Here is a 17963-nt window from a genome sequence, read left to right as displayed (position 1 = left end):
ATGCAATCATTTTTTAATCTGTTAGTGAAAATTCGATCTAAATGACAACTTTAATGAGCAATCTAATTACCTAATTTTTATGCTGCGGAGCTGAAATTCAATACCATAGTCCGGACTTCATCGAAGATTGCTTGACCAAAATTTCAATCAATTTGATTGTAAAATGAGGGCGTGACAGTGCGGCCTCAACTTTCACAAAAAGCCGGATATGACGTCATCAAAGATATTTATCGAAAAAAAGAAAAAAACCTTTGGGGATATCATACCCAGGAACTCTCATGTGAAATTTCATGAAGATTGGTGCAGTAGTTTTCTCTGAATCGCTCTACACACACACATGCACATACATACATGACATACATACATACATACATACACGCATACACCACGACCCTTGTCTCGATTCCACGTCTATGTTAAAACATTTAGTCAAAACTTGACTAAATGTAAAAAAAACAGGGTCTTAAAAGGGAGGGAGTCTTAAATTGGGGGTCTTAAAAGGGAGTTCCACTGTAGAAAAGTTCTCTGCATAGCACGGCATGTCCTCCGCATGTATTGTATCCCACCCACACACAAAAAACAACAACATTGGGCAGACTAATAAAACAACCATATAAAACCTCACCAGTGTGGACAGGTACTTCATGTAGTCATCACTGGTGACGGTAGACTTCCACCACTGCAGCCAGGAAGCGTAGTTGCGTGACATCTTGTCGACCACGAAGGACGGCATGTTGGCGGTGGTCGCCATCATCTGCGACATCTTGGTGGGGTTGTGCATCACCTCGTGAACCTTGTCCATGTTGGGCGTCTGGTGTCATAAGGAAACATAAAAAAATTCTGTGAGAGGTATGACCCATTACCGGGCTAATGCATGCGTGCATGAATGGGTAATAACAAGTATGCATGAACTTTTTATCAAAACCGCTGATTATAATCTATATAATATACAATATAATTGGCGGTTTTGGGGTTGTGCATCACCTCATGAATCTTGTCCATGTTCGGCATTTGGTGTCATGTGGAAACACACAAACTTCAGAGAGAGATATGACTCCTTTCTGGGCTAATGCGTGCATGTATGTGTGGGCAATGACAAGTATGCATGAATTGTTTTTTTCAAAACCATCAATACCATGGAAAGATCTTTACCTCTCCTACTTATTTCCTTCCAGTACTTCCTGCCTGTGAAGTTTTTGAGTTGAACATGCTGTGCTGGAAAGATCTAAGTGCTCTTGTTACTATCACGGCCAATATAATAGTGCATCTAAATTCTCTTTGTTTCTGAAATAGAGGGAATTGTCAATGTCTGTCATGATGTACACCAGCGCACACACGCACATCGAACAGATCAAGTTCATACATCTATAGGCTACACCTACGGGAGCTAAAAAGGGAAAGGACACAGAATACAAAATAACTAGAAACAAGTCATCAGAACTGACTGCAATGAATTATTCCAGAAGGGATGTTACAAACTTGACAAAAGATTATGATTCTTTGTTTCTCTATGCTTTAAGCAGCAATCTTTTCAATTGACAAACAAGAATCCAAAAACAGATTGACAAACAGCAAACCCAATATACCCACTATACCCACTATACCCACTATAACCACTATACCCACTAAACCCACTATACCCACTATACCCACTTTCTCAACTCTGTCACAATGGTACCTGCTATGTGAGGCCCCTCTAATGGCAGGCCACCTCCCAATAAAGAACAGTCCTTCTGTCATCCCTCTGACTTTTACCTTTATCAAATACACCTGTCATGACAGGTCACATGTATAGGCTCCAAGCCAGCTAGGCCTACCGTGCACCCCCCTCAGGATCCAGCTTCAGTAGGCTAGATATATTCATTGGGGTCTACTGAACACGTTTTGACAAGTTCGCCACGAAAAAACTCATTCCCACTACTACTTATGTCCCTTTGTTTAAGGGTACCCCCTCGAACGCTAAATTTATCTGTGAAATCACAACAATGCACAGCTGCAATAAATGAACAGAGAACCGCTTTTTTGAAATTAAAACAGTTAAGTTGATCATTAATCTTGTAAAAAATACCTATTACAGTGTTCAGTGTTTGATAGGTTGGCTGTAGTGATGCTTGATAGGCGCGAACCGTCATTTTCACAGTACGCAAAGCTTGTCAACTTTGATGAGTAAAAGGTTTCAACAAATTTGGGTTCTCTGTTTCCTTTTTTAGAAACTACAATGCCTTTTGATAATTTCAAGCCACATTTGGAATTCCTGAGAGGATTTGTTGCGACACTAGATGAGATATTTCTCCCCTACCCCCTAAACGTGAAATTTTAGGAAAATGTCAAAAAACATTTTTCTTCAAATATTCATGATAACTTCTCACTGTTTTCCAATCAAATAACAAAAGTAATCACATTGACGACCAAAACAGTTCATTTATCCATCTTTTAACAGAACTACAACATTATTATTGTCTTTTTAAGACTAAAATGTAAAAAATAAAACAAAATGTTCAGATATAGACATCAATTCTAACTGTCTCTTACATATAGTGCTCTTGCTTCATAGTTTCCATATACAAGGTAGATTAACATAAGAAAGACAATCTAAGAACTAATGTTTCTTCATGTAAGTGCAGAATTTTAGTCATAAATGCAAATGTCTCATGAATCAATTTTAGCTTTATAGAATTAACATGAAAAAGTCATTGCAAAAAACTCTGTCAACTTTTCTTTCACACACACACACACACACACACACACACACGCACACACACACACACACACGCGCGCGCGCGCACACACACACACACACACACGCACACACACAATCTTAAGACTGTTTTTGGAGCAAGAAAGGACAAGTTCGTCCGATTCACAGTCAGATTCATATTCAAGTGAATCGTCCAGTCCATTAAGGAACAGTGTTGCCTCCTTCTCCTTCTATCCTTCCTCGTGAACCTCGGTGAGCAAGCTATCAACAATTGTCTGTGAAAGAACCAACTCTTCATTTTCTTCAGTCCAAAGAGGCTTAAGGATTCCATTGTTCAGCATCCTTCCATGACTATCAGTGGGTTTGGGAATCTCTGGGAGTGGCAGGTGAGCGCGCTTCCATGTGGCTGTCTGGTAGTTGGCCCTTCTTGCATGCATATTGTTTGGGGCTTTTGTGGCATAGAAGGCGCTGGCTGAGTCACAGCCAGTAAAGGCGAGAAGAGAAAGCAAGACGGAACAGTGAGGTCGCGGGTGTTCTTCTGCAAGGGCAGCAATAATGAGCAAACGTTACCTATTTGTTTTGCCCGTGTCAAAGAGCAATGTGATTTTTCCTAGCTGGCCAGCATAATGCAAGAGAATGAAGAACACGTCGCTGTATGGACTCTTTACTTTGATGGTCTTGTAGCCTTTTTGAAGGCCACACTGGCAGTACACGATGATTCTTGAGTCCGTTTCTTCTTGGCTGGATGTGAGATCATTCAGTAGTTACCTTTCTGTCTTGATGCCACCAGATGACGTGAGCGTGTATGCCTTGCCCTCGCTGACCAGAACAACATTCCTGCCTTTGAGTTTGTCTGCCATGGCATCCCTGCTCCAAACCTCCAACAGAAATCTTATGAATTGCGACTTTTTTCCCGTCATTTGACAAGAAGGCTGCCCAGTCACCCGGTCTCTTCATGCTGTCTCCAGAACCACTCATCTGTGCTCCAGACGAAATCTGTTGTCTTTGCAAGAACTCACAGACTTGCAAGCAGATCTGTCGAAACTGCCTTGTTGGTACCTGAGCCATTCACAAAGGCTAGAAGACCATCAAACAAAGAGCCCAGACAGCGACGTGTTCTTCATTCTCTTGCATTATGATGGCCAACTAGGAGAAATCACATTGCTCTTTGACACGGGCAAAGCAAATAGGAAACGTTTGCTCAACATCGCTACCCTTGCAGAAGAACTCCCGCGACCTCACTGTTCTGTCTTGCTTTCTCTCCTCGCCTTTACTGGCTGTGACTCACAGTCAGCGCCTTCTATGGAAAGGAAAGAGAAAGGTATCCGGTCAAAATCCTGCAGCAGAAACCCAAGTTTGTGAAAACGTTCAGAAGAATGGGAGAATCATGGGAGATGAACAAAGAGCTGCTGGATGTGCTGTAGAAGTTCAAATGCTCAATCTACGGTGTCACAGTGTCGATGCAGTACGCCAGATGCTGGTGGAGAAACATGACTCAGGTGGAGTCATTCGAGCGGATCTGAACATTGACCTCGCCACATTTGCGCAGAAGCAGCTTGACTCAGCAGGGGGGCCAGCACTGGTTTCCACTCAAAACAATATCCGGCTTTTTGTTAAAGTTGAGGCGGCACTGTCATACCCTCATATGTTGATCAAAAGACCATCAAATAAAGAGCCCAGAGAGCGACGTGTTCTTCATTCTCTTGCATTATGCTGGCCGGCTAGGAGAAATCACATTGCTCACATTTCTGCCCTGCCACAAAAGCCTCAAACAACATGCAAGAAGGGCCAACTACGAGACAGCCACATGGAAGCACGCTCACCTGCCACTCCCAGAGATTCCCAACCCCGCTGATGGTCATAGAAGGATGCTGAACAATGGAATCCTTAAGCCTCTTTGGACTGAAGAAAATGAAGAGTTGGTTCTCTCACAGACAATTATTGATAGCCTGCTCAAAGAGGTTCACAAGGAAGGAGAGAAGGAGGAAGAGGCACAACTTTTCTTTGAAATTCTGTGCAATGACTTTTTCATGTTATTTCTATAAAGCTGAAATTGACTCATAAGACATTTGCATTCATGAGCAAACATTCTGCACTTACATGAAGAGATTGTCTTTTACATTTCTTAGATTGTGTTTCTAAATCTTATGTTAATTTATCTTTAATATGGAAACTATGAAGCAAGAGCATTATATGTAAGGGACAGTTAGAATGGAATCCTTGAGCCTCTGTGGACTGAAGAAAATGAAGAGTTGGTTCTCCCACAGACAGTTATTCATAGCCTGCTCAGTGAGGTCCACGATGAAGCAGAGGCGGAGGCACCACTGTTCCATAATGGACTGGACGATTCACTTGAATCTGAATCTGACTGTGAACCTTCACTAACGTCCCTCCCTCTGGGCCCACTTCCTATCCAAGTGAGCGAGGTTCGTAAACTGTTTTTGGCTCAGAACCCCAGGAAGGCTGCAGGCCCAGATGGGATCACTCCTCAGACTCTGAAGACGTGTGCAGACCAACTTGCTCCAGTCTTCACGGACATTTTCAACAAGTCGCTAGAACAGTGCCATGTTCCTAAATGCTTCAAGCGCTCCATTGTGGTGCCTGTACCGAAGAAGGCTAACGTTTCTGGTCTCAACGACTACCGCCCTGTGGCATTGACTTCAGTCGTGATGAAGTGTTTGGAGCGTTTAGTGCTCCAGCGCTTGAAGGTAGCCACTGATGCTAGTCTTGACCCTCACCAGTTTGCATATCGGGCCAACCGTTCCGTGGACGATGCAGTAGCCTTAGGTCTACATCATATTGTTGAGCACCTGGAGAAGTCTGGTAGCTATGCTAGAGTTCTTTTCATTGACTATAGCTCTGCCTTTAACACCATTGTTCCACATAAACTGTTCTCCAAGCTCACTGGCATGTGCGTCGAGGAATCCCTTTGTAAGTGGGTTCTAGATTTTTTGTTGGATAGGCCTCAGGTTGTAAGAGTAGGCAGCAGTACTTCTAGCTCAATCACCTTGAACATTGGTGCCCCACAGGGGTGTGTTCTCTCCCCACTGTTGTTCTCCCTCTTCACCAACGACAACGTGAGCCATGACCCCTCAGTAGTCATCTTGAAGTTCTCCGATGACACTACTCTGGAAGGCCTGATCAGTGTCGGTGATGAGTCGGGGTACCGAGCGGAGGTTGCGAGAGTGTCGGGCTGGTGTGTGGCTAATGACCTTGACCTTAACGTCACCAAAACCAAGGAGATGGTCTTTGACCGTAGGAAGAAAAAGACTCCCCTCTTACCACTCACCATCAGCGGTGAGAACGTAGAGCAGGTTGATTCCTTCAAATTTCTAGGGGTGACCATCTCCAATGACCTTAGCTGGGCTGTTCATACTGACCTTTCAGTAAAGAAGGCCCATCAGCGTCTCTACTTCCTGAGACAGCTGAGGAAGTTCAAAGTGTCCTCCTCCATCATGTCCCAGTTCTACAGGGCTGCTGTAGAGAGTCTCCTTACCTTTTCTATCACGGTTTGGTACAGCAGCTCCTGCCAGTTTGAGAAAGAAAAACTGGAGAAGGTCGTTAGGGCTGCCAGCAGGATCATTGGCAGAGATCTCCCCTCTATAGACTCCCTTCACATCCTGCGCATGATGAGGAAATGTAGGTCCATCATGCAGGATCCCACACACCCGGCTGGTCATCTCTTCCAGCCTCTGCTCTCGGGGCGCAGGCTCAGAACCCTCAGATGCCGTACGGCAAGACTCAGAAACAGTTTCTACCCCCAGGCTGTCCTGGCTTTTAATAACCGGTAAAGGAACTCTACAGACTGTGACACGTTTTAGGATGCTCTAGGAGTATGGTTTTAGTAGCTGACATTACATACTGTGATATATAGAGTGGGTTTTAGTATGGTGACACCACTGTGACGCGATGAAGCCAGACTATGTTTTAGCAGCTGGTTATATTACCGGAATACACATCTAGTATGTTTTAGTAGTTTTAGTCGTTCTTTAACCACTGTGATGTGTTGGAAGAGTTTATTTTTATGTGCTGTTTTAGAAGTACATTTTATCAGTATGGAACATGTTCAGTTCTTACAGTAGTTGATAGTGGGGGGGGGGGGGGGGGGGGATCCTATCTTATTCTGCGTACTTTTATTGTGGTTCCGATAGCTCTTAGAGTTTCATAGTTCTCACCATGTCTGTATAGTGTATGTATTAGTTACTGTGATACCAAATTGTCTTACCCATGTATGTATGATGCTATGCGCCAGTGATGTATGAATGCTATTTATTTTTGTTTTTATCACACAGCAAGCTGCTTTCCTCGTGTATTTTTTATGTTCATTCATGTATTGTACACTTGGCAATAAATTATCTATCTATCTAACTTGTCCTGTGAACCTGACTTTCTTGCTCTTAAAACAGTCTAAGATTGATCGTGTGTGTGTGTGTGTGTGTGTGTGTGTGTGTGTCTGTGTGTGTGTGTGTGTGTGTGTGTGTGTGTGTGTGTGTGTGTGTGTGTGTGTGTGTGTGTGTGTGTGTGTGTGTGTGTGTGTGCGCGTGTGTGTGTGTGTGTGTGTGTGTGTGTGTTTGAAAGAAAAAGTTTACAGAGTTCTTTGCAAAGACTTTTTCATGTTATTTCTATAAAGCTAAAATTGATTCATGAGACATTTGCATTATGAGCAAACATTCTGCACTTACCTGAAGAAACATTAGTTCTTAGATTGTCTTTCTTATGTTAATCTACCTTGTATATGGAAACTATGAAGCAAGAGCACTATATGTAAGAGACAGTTAGAATAGATGTCTATATCTGAACATTTTGTTTTATTTTTTACATTTCAGTCTTGAAAAGACAATAATAATGTTGTAGTTCTGTTAAAAGATGGATAAATGAACTGTTTTGGTCGTCAATGTGATTACTTTTGTTATTTGATTGGAAAACAGTGAGAAGTTATCATGAATATTTGAAGAAAAATGTTTTTTGACATTTTCCTAAAATTTCACGTTTAGGGGGTAGGGGAGAAATATCTCATCTGGTGTCGCAACAAATCCTCTCAGGAATTCCAAATGTGGCTTGAAATTATCAAAAGGCATTGTAGTTTCTAAAAAAGGAAACAGAGAACCCAAATTTGTTGAAACCTTTTACTCATCAAAGTTGACAAGCTTTGCGTACTGTGAAAATGACGGTTCGCGCCTATCAAGCATCACTACAGCCAACCTATCAAACACTGAACACTGTAATAGGTATTTTTTACAAGATTAATGATCAACTTAACTGTTTTGATTTCAAAAAAAGGGTTCTCTGTTCATTCATTGCAGCTGTGCATTGTTGTGATTTCACAGATAAATTTAACGTTCGAGGGGGTACCCTTAAACAAAGGGACATAAGTAGTAGTGGGAATGAGTTTTTTCGTGGCGAACTTGTCAAAACGTGTTCAGTAGACCCCAATGAATATATCTAGCCTACTGAAGCTGGATCCTGAGGGGGGTGCACGGTAGGCCTAGCTGGCTTGGAGCCTAGTAATGTGGGGACCGTTTTGGCTGGTACCAAGGGGTGGCCTTTTATGACAGGTACCACAGTTTACACAAACCATAACCCAGAAAAGTGAACAAGAGAAGCAGATAGCAAACAAACTCACAAACAAAACAATCCAGAAGAGCGTTTGTGCATGGAGAAAAGAAGATTCTTACAGTTCAGACTTAAAACAAAACCAATAACACCTCTAATACAGCAGTCGCTGAATCAAACCAACACCAATCCAAACACCCTTCAACAGAATCAACGTATCAAAAGCTCTGTGCAATTTGTAGGTGAAAGAAGCATACAAAAACAAGTGGCAGTCCAAAAAGAACCCTTCAAAACTGGAAACAATGATGCACCCAAACCAAACATGAGGCTGAAAATGGCGGAAATAAAAACCTCAATAAGAGAAGTACCCCCGCAGTGGTTTAATTCATCCAGCTGTGAAAACAAAAGCATTTCATTTGAACAAAATCTCAAGAATGAAAGAACATGTACTTTACAAAGTGGCAGCACAATGGACATGAGCGCTTTGAAACTGCCAAACCTCCTCTGGTTCTGCTCACTATCTGACAGATCTGGTTCTGCTCACTATCTGACAGATCTGGTTCTGCTCACTATCTGACAGATCTGGTTCTGCTCACTATCTGACAGATCTGGTTCTGCTCACTATCTGACAGATCTGGTTCTGCTCACTCTCTGACGGATCTGGTTCTGCTCACTATCTGACGGATCTAGTTCTGCTCACTATCTGACAGATCTGGTTCTGCTCACTATCTGACGGATCTGGTTCTGCTCACTATCTGACGGATCTGGTTCTGCTCACTATCTGACGGATCTGGTTCTGCTCACTAGCTGACGGATCTGGTTCCGCTCACTATCTGACGGATCTGGTTCCGCTCACTATCTGACGGATCTGGTTCCGCTCACTATCTGACGAATCTGGTTCCGCTCACTATCTGACGGATCTGGTTCCGCTCACTATCTGACGGATCTGGTTCCGCTCACTATCTGACGGATCTGGTTCCGCTCACTATCTGACGGATCTGGTTCCACTCACTATCTGACAGATCTGGTTCTGCTCACTATCTGACAGATCTGGTTCTGCTCACTATCTGACAGATCTGGTTCTGCTCACTATCTGACAGATCTAGTTCTGCTCACTATCTGATGGATCTGGTTCTGCTCATTATCTGACAGATCTGGTTCTGCTCACTATCTGACGGATCTGGTTCTGCTCACTATCTGACGGATCTGGTTCTGCTCACTATCTGACGGATCTGGTTCTGCTCACTATCTGACGGATCTGGTTCTGCTCACTATCTGACAGATCTGGTTCTGCTCACTATCTGACAGATCTGGTTCTGCTCACTATCTGACAGATCTGGTTCTGCTCACTATCTGACAGATCTGGTTCTGCTCACTATCTGACGGATCTGGTTCTGGTGCTCAGCTGACTTGTTTTCACGAGAAGGACTTTGCCTTTAACTGACTCCATGCATGGGACTGACAGTGGATTGATGTTCTATTTCATGCACAAGACGACCCGTCCTGTAACTTGGTGAAAAGTGAACATTCTGTGATAAGCGCAAAAGGGGAAGCTTCTGTGGAGAGGGACAAGCTCCTTTCAAAGCATGGTAATTGTGACAATTCCTGACCTTAAAAAAGTCACCAAGGGACTGCTCTCTAATTCATGTTACTGAACTTGTTTTCAAAATGTAGAGATACACATTAAACCAATGGAATGACCTTACAAATAACTGAAGGTTATAAGGCATTCAACAGCACTCAGACGGCATGCAATATTAAACAAACATTTGAAAAATAAATCAGAACTAGAACTTACCACAGGTGCAAAGACATTCTCTCCTTGGAAATTTTTGGGCGGGTCGGTTGGCCTGCAAATCAGAAAGACGATAGTGAAAAGTCAGTTAAAAATTTAAAAAATCTTCATACAGTATTTTCATCTCTCAGTTCTGTTACATCTCAAAATGCATTCTTTTCCTGTAAGAGTGTTACAAGCCATACCGGTATTTACACTGCGGCATCACTGTCATCTTCGAGGGTGTGCGTTCTAGGCATTTGTGTGTTTCCAAGCCCCTAAACGTTCACTAAAAACCTTGATCTTTTACAAGTCCATCAGTCTTTTCGCATGCATGTTACAGACAAGGGTGGTACGATTCCGTCTGCTCAGAATCTGCACTAAACGTTGAAGGTGCGAAATACACCAACGAGTATAATCACCTTCAGCAGACTCGTCTCAACATCTAGCTCTTCAAAAGTAATGTGTGAAAAAACTTTCTTGCACAGGCTTTGATGTCCTGGTGACCCCACAGTGTGAGTTTCTCATGGTAAAGGACCTCTGATTGTACAATCAAATTAAAAAAAGCACACAACAAACTCCTCTCAACAGTTACAAGCTTAAGATAAGATTTGTGAACGTACGTTCTGGCCCAGGCTTTCATTTCCTGGTGGCCCCATGGTGGAGCTTTTTCGTGGTAGAGGTCAGGGTTGATGACGCGCTGAGACACTTTCTTTGCCAGAGACGCTGACGCCATGGTGCCTGCCACGTTCACTGACTCTGGTGCCGACACAACCATTTCATCCTGAAGGTGATTATTTTCAGAGTCAAGATCACTGGTTTCATCAATCACATTATCATGCTACATAATTTGTTTGCTTACGACAGATTTGATTAAAAACAGATCCGTATCACAAAGATTCTTGAACATATAACCCAAGTAGTACTGTTGTTTAGTTGCATACCATAGCTCTTGATGAAAACCAAGGTTCCATACCAGGTCAATTACATATAAATTAAACGTTCTATACTTTGTTTGCACATAAACAGCTTACTCTTGATTCAGTTCTCAACAAGTTGTAATCAGGCCTTCTGATCACTCTAGCAAGCATTTAGAATCAAGGTATGTCCTGTTTTCTGCTTTCAGGATGTTGAGCATTTTTGGGGGAGTAAAACACAGGCCATTTTTCAACGCAAAAAAACACAAACATACCTAATGATGTTTGAGCACACACACATAATGCTTGGATTCAAAAGTCACATAAACTGATCATAATTCATATCTGTCAAACTGTGCAACTCATGACATGCATCACAGTTGAGTATACTGACATGATCAAGTTCAAGGTGATCGTAGGGCACCGTCTTCATGATCTCACGGTACACTTCACGGATCTCATCACTGAGGAACAGGTTCTTGTCCAGGCTCTTCACCGTCACTGGGTCAATCTGCATAATATCAAATCAATCATCATTGGAAAGGAAACAATAGTATTAATATAGACAAAGCACAGTCTTGTGTCAGCTATAAACCAAGCAAAAGATAAACTCACTTTTATAAACTCTTAAAGGTCATTGTCTACATTTTTATACAGAAATCGGCATTTGACCATTAAAATACTGAGTCTATTCCCTACAAATATCAAAAATTTCGATCAGGAAGGATGAAGCCATGGTAGCCGATTGAAAATGCATTATATTAATTCAGCGTAGTAGGATATCCTTATTTGGCAAATGCCAAGGGCAAAACTACTCTCGAATACCATGCATTTCGTGCGTTTAAAAAAAAATCGTGGACAGCGCTCCAGTACCCAGTGTCAAACTTACTGTGATTGTGTGGGTGTGGCTGTCTGCATAGTGACATGAATTTGATTAGTCGATATTTATAATCAAAGCACATGCTCTCTGCACATGGAAATCAAAACATTGGAAGTGTAACTAACACTTATCAAAAATAAAAACTTTCTTAACATTTTTTTTTCTATACATTTTTTCCCCATTCATCATCTGACATAACTTTTTAGCGAAATCTAACCATAAGATTATTGAAACAAGAAGGGCAAAGCCCATACGACTCACATGCTTGACCTTTACATGACCTTGACCTTCAGGGTCAAGGTCAAATAACTAAACCTAGCAATGACATCATACACTAAGAACTGCTTTACACATTTTTCCTACCAAAATACATGTGACCTTGACCCAAGGTCAAGGTCATCCAAGGTCATGCAACACAAAGCTGTTAATTCAAGACATAGGAAGTACAATGGTGCTTATTGGCTCTTTCTACCATGAGATATGGTCACTTTTAGTGGTTCACTACCTTATTTTGGTCACATTTCATAAGGGTCAAAGTGACCTTGACCTTGATCATATGTGACCAAATGTGTCTCATGATGAAAGCATAACATGTGCCCATAGTTCAGGGTCAAGGTCACTTCAAAATATGTATACAATCCAACTTTGAAGAGCTCCTGTGACCTTGACCTTGAAGCAAGGTAAACCAAACTGGTATCAAAAGATGGGGCTTACTTTGCCCTATATATCATATATAGGTGAGGTATTGAATCTCAAAAACTTCAGAGAAAATGGGAAAAATGTGAAAAATAGCTGTTTTTTAGGCAACATGTATGGCCCCTGCGACCTTGACCTTGAAGCAAGGTCAAGATGCTATGTATGTTTTTTGGGGCCTTGTCATCATACACCATCTTGCCAAATTTGGTACTGATAGACTGAATAGTGTCCAAGAAATATCCAACGTTAAAGTTTTCCGGACGGACGTCCGGACGTCCGGACGGACGGACGGACGGACGACTCGGGTGAGTACATAGACTCACTTTTGCTTCGCATGTGAGTCAAAAAGCAACATGTAGACGACCACCTTTAAACTAAGAAGAAATCCCAACTACTGTTCCTGCCCTAGGACTGCTATCAAGATTATTGTGATTCAGATCAAATCATTGTTGCCCTGGTGTTGTTTTTATTGCCCTGGTGTTGTTTTTAAATCATGTGAAACACACACACACACACACACACACATGCACGCACGCAAGCACACACAAACATACACACACACACACACACACACAGTTAAGCAACGACCCATAACAGACCTCTTCAATCAAGTCATTGTAGACTGTAGCAAAGCGACTCAGAGTGATGGAGGACAGACACACGCGCTCCGAGACACGGATGTCAGATGTACGCACCACCATCTGAAAGCAGCAGCAAACAAACGACTTGCCATGCAGCCAATTACATTTTCTATTACAACAAATTGTCTAAAAAGGACACCCTTATTATAAGGGCCACATCATGTGTCCTCTACAGCAGGCGTCCGTTCATGACAGGGTGAAATAAAAAGATGCAGGGAAGTTTTATTTTTACAAGAGTGGCCTTACATTCCAGGTTCCGCCCTGTAACTGCTGAATCTCAAACTACAAATTAGAACTGAAGATGCTGTAAATGCCATTGCTAATTTCTGGCACAGTTGTTGATACATGTCCTGCAGTTCTTGCGTTTGATCACTTAAATTTTCATAAACAGCTTGTGTTTAATCCGTATTTGTGTCCTAAGAAATGTACAGACAATTACTGTCAATCAAACTGTATTTACAAACATGAATCCAATGTATTGTCTGTTACATGTGCACCGCTTCATGCATGGCATAAACATCTAACAAGCATACAAAAACTGACCTTGTTGCCAACTTTGGCATTGACAGTTGCAGGCTGGGGGTGAGTAGGGAGCTGCACCTCTATGCTGTTTGACAAAAACACAACAACTTGTAATGCACACCAACCGCCATCTTGAGCAAATCCCTTTATTTTAAGAGCTGAACATGCAACATGTGCAAATGTACAAGGTAATGGACACCACTAAAAGAATAACAAGAACATCAAAAGTTTAAACAAAATAAATAAATAAAAATGATACGAATTACTAAGAGAGAATGAAAACAATACAATGATGTTGGACTCACGTTTCACTCCGCTCGCGCTCTTTTTCTTTCTCCTCCAGTTCTTTGAGCTGCCTTTCAAGCTTCTTTTTCAGGTTGTCATGGCGAGCATGTCTAGTGATGGCCTGTAGAGAATAATAGTTGCACTGTATGACGATGTTTAAAGACATAGCAGCCAAAATTCTTTGTAGCTGAGCTACTACATGTAGAATAGTTTGAATTTGTACAGTTGAAATAATTTGTGTGTGATGCATCTATATATATAGGTGCCACAGTTATGGTATATCTTTGACTTATGTGGAGACACTTTTAAGGTCAATTAAGTTTGTTGGGATTCAACCCAAAACACCAGCACCACATATATTTGCCACACACAAGTATTTTACTTTCTTCTAACATATTTATTAGTTTTCATTTGTCTAAATTCAATCACACAAGAAATCCTGTTTTAAGCCCCTCTGGGCTTCTGACGGAAGTCAAGAATTCAGAGCTCCACAGCATCTGACCCTTAACCCTTTTGTAACATCCCCTTCTATAGTTCATTGAGCAGGTTGGCAGTAAAGGGCTCTGAAAGTCTACGTAAACTTCCTGCTCACAAATGAATCCCTCTTTTATTCTAACCATAGACGCAAGATTCTCCAACGTAAATGTCTACCTGTAATAATGGAGGCAGGTCATCATCGCCGTTGACGTCCACCCCCGTCTCGTCCTTGTCCATCATCAGCTGCCTGAGGTCCTCCGACAAAAATTTGTCTGATCCCAGTTTGAGCTTTGTCACAACATGGCTCTTGGCCTGCAAACAACACAGGTACAGCTGCACTGAATATGACTGTATGGCTCTTGGCCTGCAAACAACACAGGTACAGCTGCACTGAATATGACTGTATCACTTCTGTCTACAACAGCACACCTGCTCCAGGACTGCCTGCTGCAGGAGGATAAAAAAAAAAATGCATGAATGGATTAGACCCATTCTCCCCCCTCCCCCCCTCCCCTCTCTGTAGAAGCTGTTTGGCAACCAGGGCCTGAATGCATAGCTCCTCCATACTTTTAGGATTTCATAGCGCTGTGGAGCGCATAGCTATGAAACGCACTATAGAACTCAGCGGTCCGCATGCATGAGGTCAAATAGTGCCTGCAATAACTAAGAGCGGCTCTATTTTTAACACGTAGATAGTGGAAGGGATTCCCCTTCATCCTGTGTCTCTGCGCATGCGTCAAGCTTTGTGATGCTTCGCGGCGGGCCAGTTTTACACCATTTGCCGCAGACAGTTTGGAAAGCCCGTCTCCTGATAAAACCTGGCTTTCGTGGTTTGGAAACTATATCCATTCCTGTACCCTCGCCATAAAGGTATAAGTCACTCTCTTGCTGGTTCTGCATGCTGTGTTTGATGTTATAAATTCCCGTATTATTATTATTATTATCATTATTATTATGTACCGCGATCAGTTCGCCACACACATCTTGAAAAGATCCGCACGCGTAAAAACTGACCCAAAGTCAAGATAACCCGCAGAACCAGCGACAATGCACCCTTTCGATTCGGCAGTTCGAGTTGCTCTTACAGTTCATCCGTGATTGCAAGAATGTCCTGCCGATGAAAGCGGAATTTTCTGTACAGTTCCACGTCGTCGTAACGATTCAGTGGATGTAAGCGGTCAAGAAAGATCCGGTTGCTTCTCAAATTTCTTCTCATCCTGAATCGGCATGAAAGCAGCCGCCATTTTAAACGCTCCAATAGCCGGTTCCATAACTCTTATTGGAAGGAGGGGCCTGCTATAACTTTATGGATGGCATAAGGCTCTATGCGCGGTCCATGCATTAGAAATAAGAGACTTTATGGAGTCCACAGACTTTTTTTTTTATTTTTATTTTTATTTATTTTTTTTTTTCCTTACACCTGTTCCTTGTCCCGGTGTGCTCTCACGCCGCCCCGTCCCTGCACTCACTGCTCCATCCACATCTGAATTTCGTTCCGCTGCCAGACTTGCCGATTTTACAGACGCTCCAGGGAGGGATGTCGGGTCGTTGCGGTAGGCTACCCTCGGAAGATGACACTGCACTTCTGCTGAGTCACTTCGACGGTGTTCAGTAGTGGGTCTGTCCCGAGCTAACGGACGCAGCCCACTACCTACTATGCCCCCTACTAACGACATTGACAGCTAAGTCGCGGAGCCAGACTGAGTGAGGGTCCCCTCCAGAGAGCAGACAGCCACCACGTCCCTCCGTCGACCCCCCAGAACGTCACACGTTGAAGACTGACAGCAGAAGTACTTTTCAGGGAAGGATGGAACAGGAACACTGAGACCAAGGTCACCATGAGAGCTCCGGGCATGAAGGGCCACAAGAGCAAGGACAATTTATAATTTTTGGATGATTAATGAGATGAGGATGATTATAATGATGATGCTATGGATTTCCAATTTTGGTTTGAGACTACGTGACAGGGCAGCACTCTACGCTTACTGTCATAATATATCCTGGTGTCAACCAGGCCCGAGAACTGCAGCACCTGCGGTGTTGGTCAGGTAAACAGAACCTGAGCACCCTCAAAGTCGCATTCGTTAAGTGAATGACACTCGGCTGTGTGATTCCAGCCTTCCCATAGGAACCATAGCACTTCCACTCTGGGTAGGAGCCGACCGTAGCCCGAAAAACCCACATGACCCTGATGGGATTCGAACCCACGACCTCCCGGCCCACAGTCCGATGCGCTAACCACTGCGCTACGGGGGCCGGTGAGTCCACAGACTTTATTGCAGTGACGTCATCAATTTAGGCTCCTATGGAGGGGCTATGCATTCCGCTGCTGGCAGCACTGCAGAAGACATTTGTATGCGTCACAGGAGTGAACGTCTGAAGTAGCGAACGAAGAAGAAGAAGAAGACTTCTGTATTGCATTTGATGAAAAGTTTTATTTAGTAATGGATAAAACCGTAAAAACAGAAATAAAGTCAGATGGCTCAAACGAAGTAATCATTTACACACAAAACTAAGCTGAACTGAAAATAAAGACACCCAAGCTCTCTTCCATATGGCCTCTTCACTAAAACGTGCTGTTTCTTGGAGAGAGAAAAAGCTGCGCTTGACCAAAGGGACCAATAATCCCACATCCATGACACAAAATCCTGGCAATGGTGAACCTATCTTGACAAGTGGTATGGAGTTTTTCACTGTGTGCTCATAGCATCTCATGGTACCCACTCCAGTGAACAACACTCATTGCATGTTACAGTACATGCTACACACACTTTATTCATGTCTAAGTTCAGTGGAACCCCCCTTTAAAGACCCCCAATTTTTCTTCTTCTGCGTTCGTGGGCTGAATCTCCCACGTATACTCGTGGTTTTTTTTGCATGAGTGGAATTTTACGTGTATGACCATTTTTTACCCTGCCATTTAGGCAGCCATACGCCATTTTCAGAGGAAGCATGCTGGGTATTTTCGTGTTTCTATAACCCACCGAACTCTGACATGGATTACAGGATCTTTTTCGTGCGCACTTGGTCTTGTGCTTGCGTGTACACACGGAGGTGTTCGGACACCGAGGAGAGTCTGCACACAACGTTGACTGAGAAATAAATCTCTCGCCGAACGTGGGGACGAACTCACGCTGACAGCGGCCAACTGGATACAAATCCAGCGCGCTACCGACTGAGCTACATCCCCGCCCGAGACCCCCAATTTAAGACTTCCTCTCTTTCAAGACACTGTTTTCTCAGACTATCCATTCATAACCTCTGCAAATTGACCTCCATTTTAAGACTCCCTCCTTTTTAAGGCCTTATTTTCTCAGATTAGTTTACAGAACTGAAATAACAAATATTCCAAGGTACATTGCCACCATACTCAACCCCCACCTTGGCCATGCTGAGTCTGTCATGGTGGAGGATTTCCAGCTCACTGTTGAGCAGCTTGTCTTCTCGCACTCTGCTGTCGATTCCCAGCTCGTCCAGGAGGGTTTCGCCCATATGCAGCACTGGCTGCGACTTGGTACGC

At 43.0% G+C, this 17963-nt stretch overlaps 1 protein-coding gene across 9 annotated transcripts in view; it reads right to left on the bottom strand.

Annotated features, from left to right (window-relative positions):
* The window catches only part of LOC138980017 (coiled-coil domain-containing protein 87-like), a 48992-nt gene that overhangs the window by 17069 nt on the left and 13960 nt on the right, over positions 1-17963 (bottom strand). For 6 of the 9 annotated variants that reach the window (XM_070352809.1, XM_070352837.1, XM_070352800.1 and 3 more), the window contains 10 exons: positions 17825-17962; positions 14618-14755; positions 13987-14087; positions 13703-13766; positions 13118-13219; positions 11337-11453; positions 10649-10809; positions 10050-10101; positions 8603-8644; positions 626-811 (listed from right to left, as the gene is read on the bottom strand). In XM_070352809.1, coding sequence (XP_070208910.1) covers positions 626-811; positions 8603-8644; positions 10050-10101; positions 10649-10809; positions 11337-11453; positions 13118-13219; positions 13703-13766; positions 13987-14087; positions 14618-14755; positions 17825-17962 — 1101 coding nt within the window. The remainder of the gene's footprint in view (positions 1-625; positions 812-8602; positions 8645-10049; positions 10102-10648; positions 10810-11336; positions 11454-13117; positions 13220-13702; positions 13767-13986; positions 14088-14617; positions 14756-17824; position 17963) is intronic. The other 3 variants (XM_070352824.1, XM_070352847.1, XM_070352860.1) reach the window with 1 other exon arrangement.

Source organism: Littorina saxatilis, linkage group LG1, assembly GCF_037325665.1.
Source record: "Littorina saxatilis isolate snail1 linkage group LG1, US_GU_Lsax_2.0, whole genome shotgun sequence".
Lineage (NCBI taxonomy): Eukaryota > Metazoa > Mollusca > Gastropoda > Littorinimorpha > Littorinidae > Littorina > Littorina saxatilis.
Note: the sequence above shows the minus strand (reverse complement) of the source record. Positions and strands in the feature narration are given on the sequence as shown.